This window comes from Stegastes partitus, unplaced genomic scaffold (assembly GCF_000690725.1).
Source record: "Stegastes partitus isolate 25-593 unplaced genomic scaffold, Stegastes_partitus-1.0.2 Scaffold1769, whole genome shotgun sequence".
Classification (NCBI taxonomy): domain Eukaryota; kingdom Metazoa; phylum Chordata; class Actinopteri; family Pomacentridae; genus Stegastes; species Stegastes partitus.
This window is the reverse complement of record NW_007579500.1, coordinates 52,830-63,502: the sequence shown is the minus strand read 5'-3', so window position 1 is coordinate 63,502 and position 10,673 is coordinate 52,830. Positions and strand designations below refer to the sequence as shown.

The 10,673-nt window shown below is 44.7% G+C and overlaps 2 protein-coding genes and 1 pseudogene across 3 annotated transcripts in view; 2 read left to right on the top strand and 1 right to left on the bottom strand.

Moving 5' to 3' along the window:
- ero1b (endoplasmic reticulum oxidoreductase 1 beta) overlaps window positions 1-6,528 on the bottom strand; it is a 14,894-nt gene extending 8,366 nt beyond the window's left edge. Inside the window, exons 1-4 of one of the 2 annotated variants that reach the window (XM_008302165.1) lie at window positions 5,942-6,528; window positions 2,438-2,557; window positions 577-660; window positions 354-395 (exon numbers count right to left, since the gene is read on the bottom strand). In XM_008302165.1, the coding sequence (XP_008300387.1) occupies window positions 354-395; window positions 577-660; window positions 2,438-2,557; window positions 5,942-6,109 (414 nt within the window). In that variant the 5' untranslated portion in view covers window positions 6,110-6,528. Of the gene's footprint in view, window positions 1-353; window positions 396-576; window positions 661-2,437; window positions 2,558-5,105; window positions 5,324-5,941 lie in introns of those variants that run through there. The other variant, XM_008302166.1, reaches the window with a different exon arrangement.
- A 756-nt stretch (window positions 6,529-7,284) lies between these two features.
- Window positions 7,285-8,628, top strand: LOC103372512 (tripartite motif-containing protein 29-like; annotated as a pseudogene).
- An 895-nt stretch (window positions 8,629-9,523) lies between these two features.
- Window positions 9,524-10,673, top strand: part of gtpbp2b (GTP binding protein 2b) — a 14,458-nt gene continuing 13,308 nt past the window's right edge. Inside the window, exon 1 of the mRNA XM_008302164.1 lies at window positions 9,524-9,831. Within this exon, the coding sequence (XP_008300386.1) occupies window positions 9,640-9,831 (192 nt within the window). The 5' untranslated portion in view covers window positions 9,524-9,639. The remainder of the gene's footprint in view (window positions 9,832-10,673) is intronic.

The following is a 10,673-nucleotide window of genomic DNA, read 5'->3' as shown; positions in this document are numbered from 1 at the left end:
GAAACACAAAGTCCTGGAACAAGTGCAGCTGCTGCTCTCCTCCATCGGACCGGTTCCAGGAGCTCGTTGTCCAGACATGAGCCTGGTTCAGCTCTGGGCTTCTGTTCACGGCTCAGGTGTTAATTCAAAGTCGGCTCTGATGATGTTCTACACTGTACTGTAACACCCAGGATGAATATATATGCTAACGATATGTCTTCTTCCTCTGCCACATGACTGCTGCACTAACACGTTCCTTCACTACCACTGACACACGCCGTAGTTTACTTCACTCATCACCACAAAGATTCACGGATCAAAATGTGAAATAATCTTCCACTAAAGACAATGTGAACTTTGTCGACTGGTCTCACCTTGTTGTAGTTCCCAGACTTGATGCCGATGGGAACCTCACTCTGTAAAACACAGCAAACAGCGTGAACAAAAAGTTCAGCGTAAATGAACTACAGGGAATACATTTTAAACAGCACAATACACATGAAACTGACGCTCGCCTAACATAAACTACTGGAATGTGTGATCTGGTCAGTGGTCTGTCTGTATATAAAGCAGGTGTGGGTGTGCTTGAGGTCTGACCTCTGGGCAGGGCTCCACATGGCAGTCTTTGATGGCGCAGTGTCCATCGTCAGGCCAGAAAGGACACGGTCGCTTCAGGTTCACCTGGAGAAAAGATGGATTCATGGAGAATAAAACAAGACCTTGGTTGGTGTCTCATCATTACTGCTAAAGCTATTATCAGGGTCCTGTAAGACTTCAAATCTCACTACTAAGGAGGCACTGCAACGTTAAAGATGGCACAAATAGAGCACTAAAAATAATCAGGCAGCCAACCTCAAAGACTCCACCGTAACCTGAAATGTGTCTCAGGTTGTGACTGCTGCCTGTCATATTTATATCCTGAATATGGGAAACAGATCAAGTATGAGGGGCAGATGTGAAGAAGACGTGTGCAGTGATCTCGATTCACCGTCTGGTTTTACGGTGGTGGGAGGATCACAGGTGGCACCGGTGTGATGTATGATCCTGAAGCAAGGTAAGGAAGTGTCCCTTATTAACTTAGCATGCTAGCATTTAGCAATAATCTTAAAGTCCTGAGGTCATTCGTTTAAAAGTTATCCTCTCATCTGGGCGGCTGTGGCTCAGGTGGTAGAGCGGGTTGTCCTCCAATCACACGGTTGGTGGTTCTTTCCCGGCCCGTCCACATTTGAAGTGTCCTTGAACTCCCGATGGCAGGCAGCAGCTTGCATGGCAGCTCTGTCACCATTGGTGTATGAATGTGTGTGAATGGGTGAATGAGAAACACACTGTAAAGCGCTTTTTACCATCATGACCTGAAAGTGTACATTTTGACCTACTGGGGGCAGATTGTCATTTCATAGCAAAGGCTTCAACAGTTAGCAGGATGCTGTCCTCCAGGCTACAGGGCTGTATGTCAAGTCACTTTGACAAGCAGGAATTTGACATTTCAGGAGCAGTGACTGTAAACCTGATTGCTAAAAGCTGCAGCAGTCAGGTTTAAGTTAGGCTGGTTGATTTTACTGCTCTAATAACTGCTACAAGGAGATGACTATTAGCATGCAGATTGTTGTTTTATACTTATTACGATCAGGACATGGTAAACAACGCTTATTAAAAAAATAATTGCCAACTTCCTGACAGCAAGGAAATGAGCTCTTCTGTTGGTTGGCTTAACAATATGAATCAGTTTGTCTTCGGGTTTATGCAACCACCTAATGGCAAAAAGCATCTGCTTACTTGTTTTAACAAATCTGGGTAGACTGGTCCAATGAAATGTGATGGAACATTAAAAAAAGGGCTGTTGTCTGGTTAATATGCTGCTACGCTCTATCAGCGACGCTTTTAAGGTACAGGAAGCACCACTCAGTATCAGTTTCATGCTAGAAAAAGCAAGGAGTGGTACTCTTTTTGTACACTAACAACCTCGGCTGTCCCACTTCAGGATCTCACTGGTTAACAGGGAGCTCAGCAGTTGTCGCAGTTAAGGTTTATCGACCGCCTAGATCAAGTTTTAAACTCATCACCCTAAAAATGTGGTATCTGGACCTCCAGGATTCAGAGCTGTGAGGCCGCCGGTCTCTGGTGTGTGGGTCTGAGAAGCTGTCAATTGCATATCTGTGATGGTGAAATGATTGTATCTTCTGTCTACCTTGGTGGTCCTCAAAGCGCTTTACAATGTGTTTCTCATTCACACATTCACACACCAGTGGCCACAGAGCTGCCATGCAAGGTGCTGCCTGCCATCGGGAGCAACTTTGGGTTCAGTGTCTTGCCCAAGGACACTTCGACTGTGGAGGGGATCGCACCGCCAACCTTGTGATGAGAGGACAACCTGCTCTACCACCTGTGCATCTTTAGTTTTTAGGGCTGTAATGTGCATGGAGTCATCTTGTATTTGCAGTGAAGCAGCAGCTCTCACCTTGTAGTATCTGAAGTAGTCTCTCTCTGTCAGCTTTTTGATGCTAGGATAAATCTTGAAGTTGTTGAAGACGTCGATGCTTTCGACATCGCAGAAGCAGTCATCCAGGACTCCTGTGAGCTGAAGCAGAGCACAGCAAAAAACACGTGTTACTGCTTTAAGGTTCAAGGACAACAACTGTAGCTGCAGCTGCCACTGACAGGAGGTGGATTCAAAAGAACACGTCAGACGCAAGCACTAAATGATTCTGAAAAAAGAAAAGCAATAGTTCACAATTAAATTCACACTTTAGGTAAACAGTTGAGTACAACACAATGCTTGGTAATAAACATGAATGGTTAGGACATGATTAATAATACACATGTCAGTACCTGGAACTCCTCCTGCTAGCGTATGAACCGGTAATAAACTAGAGCTGTAATATTAGAAATTATCTCCACAGCCAACGCTATGGTGGTTGATGAATAAAACACTGTTAAATGTCAGCGTAGTTACTCACAACTACATCCCAGCTTGTTATAAACGGTTTATGAAATAGTTATTTGCCTTAATTTATAATACAAAGCATTAGCATCTTGTACAGACGACAATAACGTGCTGGTCTGCAACATGCTGTGTGAGCACCATGTTGGCTCGCTGCTCCACCTGTCTTGCTTTCAGACAGTCAAACTACCACCCACCTGCACGTTCATACATAATACATCCTCTGCTGCTGTGAGAGGACACGCGGCACGCTGTTACCTGAACCCAAGCAGGTCACACAGAACCCGGACCACCACAAACATGTTAAACGAACACAAATGTGTTTGAACTGATGAGCAACCGCACGGCCCAGATGTGAATGATATCAGTGAAGAAATAAGTGTGGCAGCAGCACCACCAGTGAGCAGGCTTCAGACCTTTTTATCAGTAACTCTAGCAGGTAGCAGGTTAGCGAGCACCAGCTAATTATCTGGTTTAACTGGTTAGAAACAGAGTCGGCTCATGTGCCTTGAACACTGGGTAACTGGTGGTTATACACTAAAATATCAGACGAATGTTTTGCTTTGTAAAAACGCCAGAAGAACTTTAAATCTTGTGTGTTGTCCAAAGAAAATCATAATTAATTTACTGTCACAGAAAAGAAAAAGAGACCCAGAAAACATTCACTCCTGAGGAAGCAGAAGTGAACAATTCCAACATATCATTATGCAACACCTCCTGTATGACCGCGCAATAATTCAAACTCTGTAGGTTATTTTAGTTTGCAAGTTAGGGCTGCAACTGATGATCATTTTCATTGTCGATTAAGAGACAAATAAGATAAAACATTATTATTATTCTTGAGGGGGATTCTTGTGCCAGATGTTGCTCAGAGAATAAAAATGACACAACATCAGAAATGAAGGGAATAAAAGTAGAAACAGGATGTAAGTGTGACACATTACTGAAATAAAATAAGCTAAAGTACGACTAGAATAGAAAAATATTATCAGGTAATGCTGGCAATAAGTAACGTCACACCTCATGATGAAATATTGAATTTAAATACTGTACCTGGAATTGCACAAATTACTGGAAAAAGTAATATTGCAAATGATAATATTGATCTAAGTGTCCAATTAATCAGTTAGTTGTTGATTAAAACCCAAGATGTCATCAAGGAAGGAAAAAAAACAGAAAATATTCCTTTTTTTCCACTTTGATTTTCTTGAAAAGTGCCATATAAGTATTATGCGTTATTAGAAAGCATTCAAAACAATTAGTCAGAATAATCGGTCGGTTAATCAATTAATTGCTGCAGCTCCACACAGCACTGGTGGGTGATTTTACCGTCTGAACTTCCCATTTCTACGAGTCTCTTTGTTTTTTCTATTTGCACAAACAAACATGCAAACAAGTTAAAATACTCGATCACTGGCTCTTGCAGTGTTTTACATGCGTTTATCCAGTTTCTAAAATGTGAAGTAGACAAATTAAAAAGGTTACGATTTATGAATTAACCATGAATCTAATTTTCAAAGCAATTTCTGAATGACATATGTTAGCTGCCTACACGTCACCCTGCTGGTTTTGTGACTTCAAGGTGAAACACCACAACGCATTCAGTTACACATAACATTCAAAACAAAAGTTTAAAGTGAGCTTTACTTTGAAACGAGGCGTATTTTACACATAATTAGTGCCAAAGTACATCAGTCTTTTCAGACAACTCAGCATATTTTTTTAAATGAGGCCTGTAAACTAAAACACACACAACCACACCTTTTTACACCCTAAAAAAAAACAAACATGTTTAAACACAAACAGACTTAGAGTTCAGTTATCAGACCAGGTTATGACCAAGCATATGGACACAGCTTTTGACGCTTGAGGTAAATCTGAGAAACACTAACAGAGGTCCTTTAAAGAACCTTTTAAAACACTTCCGTACAAAGCTTTAAAGATTTAAAATATCCATAAAGAAAAAGAAAAGTGAGGTATATTCTCATGTGGCCGGTAGACTAACAGGTACTTCTCTAAAATATTAAAATATCAAAACAGTTCAAGGCGTTTAGTTAAAGGCACAAATGGCAGTTTGTTACTCGCTGTTGCTGCAATCAGTAGTTTGGTGTCCAGCTCCCCACAGACACCCAGAAACCCCGTAAGTCTCACCGTGGTACATCACAACAACGAAAACACAGCTGACCTCTGAGTGCAGCAGTCCACTGAGCGCTACGAAAGGCAGGAAGAGACAAACCGCCCTCAGCATTCTGCTGTCCGCCCAAAAAGTTCAGCTTTCTGCGTTCTAACTCCCCCGAAAACTGAAACTTCCTCTGTTCATGTGTCACAGCAGCACTTCTGCCTGTCTGTGGGCTGAGCTGTCACCAGAGCTCCAGTCCCAGGCCCACCACGAGCCCCGCCTCCAAACACCCAGCTGTCAAGATAAGCCCCGCCCCCCAGACAGCGCCTCCCAGTTTGTAGTCCACTGCGAGGTGCCAGGCCGCTGACAGGGCTTATTAGCAGCGACGCAAGAGACTACAACTCCCATGAGGCGGTGCGAGGCGCGCGCTCTACTACAGCCAATCAGAGAACACCACGCCTTCCAGTCTTGTCATGGAAATTACATCAGTTTGTCTGAAAATCCCAATCTGTGTGCGACTTCTAGAAGTGTCACTGTTCGTTGTTGAGCTTCCGTCAGTTTGTTTCAGTGCGAAGCGTCAACATGAGGAAGACAAACAAACAAACAAACAACTGACAGTCTTGTCATGTCGTGAATCATCTGATGGGGAAAGATTATTTGTTTATTCTGGCACGACTTTAAAGCCTTAAAGAAACACAGAACCTAGTGTTTAGCTATGACACGTGTAAGGAGCGCAGAAGACCTGAGCACGAGCGGCAGGTAGAGCTGACGGTGACGTCACGCGTACACACGGTGACGTCAGACCGAGATGACGCAGAAGGTGCTAGACCATCCGCTGTCCTGTTTACTGACGAACCGCGATAACCCGGTGAGACTCGGTACCGAGCGGTGCCGGTACTTACATGGCAGAAGCAGCTCTGGTCCTGGCTGGCGGCGGCGCTGCTGTCCGGACGCTCCCGGTGCTGCGTTTGGGGCTTTACGTTGTTCTGTTGAAACCAACCCAGAACAAAGTTCCCGCAGAACCAGGCCAGTAGCAAAACAGCGAGCGCTTGCAAAGTTACTTTCCACATCACTCACTGTGCCGGAGGTCCCGGAGGGGGGGACGAGAACACACCGGGAGCAGCAGCACCTCGGTCGGTGGCTGAGTGGCCAGTTGGTAGCTAGCTGGTTAGCTTCAGGCTAGCTGAAAGGACAGTCTGCGAGCTAACAGCGGCGGTACGAGTCCGAGCGGGTCGGCGAACTGAGCAACCCGGTGTCTGAGGACCTTCACACGGACATGTAGACATTAGATACCCCTGACAGACGCGGGGTCATCGTTTAAAAATGGAACATCTCTGGAGAAGTTTTGTCAACCAGCCTCCACTTCAGTGTCAAGGGCAGAAGTTACATCGGCTTTCGGAGCAGATTTTCAAAATAAGATGCGTGGCTGCAATAAGCGTACCTCATTTGAAATGTAAAGCCTGTCAGAGCACAATGTTGATGCCCACAGAAGGATTATTATTATATTATGTTATGACACAGTGGGCTCCTCACACATCCCATACATCCACACCATTAAACCACCTGCGCCCCGCCATCAGGTCCTGTTCTGATCCTTTCATGTCTGAGTTCTGTTGCAGCAGTTTGCATCTCTATAATTGTTTTGTGACTCTTCAAGGTTATTTTTTTCCTGTTTGTGCCTGTTGTCTTGTTGTTCTCGCCATTTCTTGAGGGCTGTGTTGCGTTTCGTCTCGTTGGTTTTGCATGTCTTTGCGATCATTTGCCATCTCTTTGGGGTCACTTTGCATAGATTTGTCGTTTCTGTCTCTGTAGGCTTGTTTTGCATTTAATTTCGGTAACTTTGCATGTCTTTGCTGTTGTCTTGCTTCCCTTTGTGCTCATTTTACACTGTAAGTTTTCATTTATCAGTCACTCAAGCGCTGTGCTCACATACATTTTAGAAGTTTTTGCAGTTTTCTGTTGTTTTGTGACAGTTTTTTTGAGGCATCACTTAATTTAGAGGACATTAACGGACCTGAAACACAGTCAGACCTCTTGTGTGTGTTTACCTACTTGGCCAAAGCAGATAGTGATTTTGATTCAGAAAATCAATTTTGGTTCCAGGGAGTGTTTTATTTTGAAACTGGAGCATTCTTTGCCAAGTTGTGTTTCCTTCTGTGTGCAGCCAACAAACAGATTCCTATGAGGAGGAGAGTTGTTCCCAGCCTGGACAGACAGCTCACCTGCCTCTAAGATTCAGTAAAGGATGAACGGAGAGCTGACTTTTAAACTGTCAGTAAGAAGTGCCCTCAGTACCTGCCAACCTACAAAACATCTCAGCTGTCTTGTCTACTTCTTAGACCTGCTGTAGCTGCAGCTGTAGGTGACATTCATTCATTGTTCTGTATGTGGTTTTTGATGCTGCTGATTACAATATCTTATTAAAAATGTTTCTGCAAGTCTTATCTGTGTGACTGAGTTCAAACTCTTGTTTCAGATGGTTTTAAATCAGGGGTTTCCAACAGGTAGCTCACCAAGCAAATTGAAAATGTAAAGAATAAAGAATAGACACAAACTCTATCTACTTACTACAACTCCACATCGATCCAACCAACACTCTGATCTCTGAGATGGTCGCTCAGTTCAGACATGAAGCTCAAAAGAAAACCAGCAGCAGCAGCTCAGAGCAACAAGCTGCAGGATCAGGAGAAGTTCTCTGTGATGTCTGCACTGGAACCTGCGTGGTGTCTCTGGTGTCCTACTGCCAGACCCACCTGGAGCCTCATTAGACAGTGTCAGGCCTGATAAGACATCAGCTGATGGAGCCAGTAGAGAACCTGGACGACAGGATGTGTAAGAGGCACGATAAACCTCTGGAGCTGTTCTGTCAGACAGACCATACTTGTGTCTGCATGCTCTGCTCTGACCACAGGACTCATGATGTTGTTCCTTTGAAAGAAAGTTATAAAGAAAAGAAGGCAGAGCTGGAGAAGACAGAGGCTGAAATTCAGCAGATGATCCAGAAGAGACGACTGAAGATTGAGGAGATCAGAGTCAGTGAAGACCAGCAAAGATGCTGCAGACAGAGAGGCAGCAGAAGGTGTTCAAGTCTTCACTGCTCTGAACAAGTTGGTTGAGAAACCAGCTCATAGAGGAGCTGGGAAACAATCTGAAAACAGCAGAGAGACAGGCAGAGGACTCCATAAAAGATCTGGAGCAGGAAATCTGTGAGCTGATGAAGAGGAGCTCTGAGGTGGAGCAGCTCTCACGATCTGAAGACCATCTCCTCCAAAGCGTCTCATCACTGAAGGCTGCTCTGCCCACCGAGGACTGGACGGAAGGTCAGTGTCCGACCACCATCACATGAGGGGGCTGTGGTGAGAGCTGTGGCTCAGCTGGAGGTGAACAGATGAAGAAGCTGTTGGATGCAGAGCTGAAGACGGTCCAGCAGTTTGAAGTGGATGTGACTCTGGATCCTGAGACAGCAAATCCCCGACTCTTCCTGTCTGATGATTGGTACACTGTCATGATCTCAATAAGAATCTTCAAGACAACCAAAAAAGATGCTCTCATTCTTCCAGTGTGCCGGGAAAGAAACAGAAATGAGTAGAAAGCTCTTGCTGGTCTATCGGTCAGTTTGAAGTGTCGCCCTGAGAAGGTGGGAGTGTTTGTGGACTATGAGGAGGCTCTGGTCTCTTTTTTTTATCCTGATGCTGCAGCTCTGATCTACTCCTTTACTAGCTGCTGCTTCACTGAGAACCTCTCCCCATACTTCAGTCCCTGTATTCATGATGATGGTGCTCATTATCTTCCCTGTCAGTCAAACTGTGTGAGCCTTTCTCTGATGAAGTCTTCTCAACACTGTGCATTCAGTTCAGACAAACTCCATAAATGTTTCTGGCATCCTGAAATGGAATATTTCACTCAGTGTGCTGTGAAGCTTTAGAGGTACAGTCGTCCTCTAATGTCTTCATCCCCTTCCATTAAAGAAAAGGCAAAATTCACAACAGTCACTCTAATAACTAGCAACTGAAAAAAGTAATAATACATTTTTAAAAATTGTTAAATTATAATTTAGTGAAATAAGAAATTGCTTTTGAATTGTGGTTGAAAAGAAGAATAAAAAAAAAAACAAAAAAAAACTGTCCCTGTGTTTTTTCTTTGTTTGTTCTTTAATTTCTGTTGAGCCACAATTCAAAAGCAATGTCATGATGTTCATTAAATTTTTATTCATTATTACTTTTGTCAATTTCAATTTATTTCTGTGACAGTTGTTTTTTTGTGTTTCCTTCTTTAATGGGAGGGTATGCATACATTTAAGAATTGTATATTCACCACAGAAAGCGAATCTCATCACCTTTATTTTATTGTGAAGTTCCAGTGGTGCCGCAGCCGGAAGCGCGTTGGTGATCAATAAAGCCGCTTTGACAGCTTCAGTGTGCCTGATGCTGAGGAGAGAGGAGAGCATCCTCCCCGGGCTCTACGCGGGCAGGCCTTGCGTGTCGCTCCGTGTGATGTGTGACAGGAGCCTCGCCGTGACCTCCATCAGCTGCCGCCTCCCTCCACCCTAAGCCGAACCCGAACCCTCCGGGTCTCCGCTCGGACTCTGCGGAGCTCTGCGATGGTGGATTTGGCCGAAAGTGGTGCAGTGTCGCCCGGACACAGCAGACACGGACAGGGCTCCGGCTCGGGCAACAACGGGAAGAAAACGTCGAAAAAGTCGCGGACGAGACGAGGCAAGCGGGGCAGGAGGAGACGGAACAAGAAGAACAACCGGAACAACAAAACCCCGCCGCCGTATTTACCGCCGGAGGTAGCTACCGTCCGCTAGCCCGGGATTAACGGGGCAGCCAGGCTAGCTAGGCTCGGCTAGCTGCTGGGGCTCCTGCTAGAATAGAATAGAATAGAATAGAATAGAATAGAATAGAATAGAATGAAACGACCAGGTACCGGTTCGGCAGAAGCAGAACCAGACACTCAGCTGTCTGCAGAGTTCCGCCTCCAGACAGCTGCAGTAGGTGGACGGAGGCTGCTGTGACAGAGTAAAGTGATATTCTGATGAAACACACCTGTCCAGGTGAACCGACTGTACGCCGAATTAAGCAAATCCTGTCCATTGACGACAAAGTCCGAGTGACACATTATATGTTTATGAACGTTTCCCCTAATCAACAAAATGCTTAAATTGCAGGAATATTTAATGAAGTCCTGTTGGCGCCTCTCCCCGCTAGAAAAGGACACCTGATGGGAGAAGCCAGCTGTCATGATCACTTCCACATTTAGTTTCATGTCAGGATGTCCCGTGTGGAGACAGACTGAGTGGACCATGACAGACAAACACACCTCAGAGTAACTGGAGATGTACAAGATCAGAGATATGTGGAGGCTTTTATTTGGCTGTGTGCTGCAGCTATTGAACATGCAAGAAAGTCAAGGCTTGTGTTTGGTTCTGTGAACATTGCAGTCACACTTGCTGCTGTGTCAGAGAGTGAACGTCATTGAATTACCTGCACTGACCTGGATGAGGTCTGGCTCAGTGTCCCAGTTTGTCCTCGAGGTGTCGGATGGATCAGGGTTCTTTTTAACCAGTTCTGTTAAGAAGAGCATTTCTTACTGAGAGCTAAACATGCTGAAAGACAAACTGCTGCCAGAGCT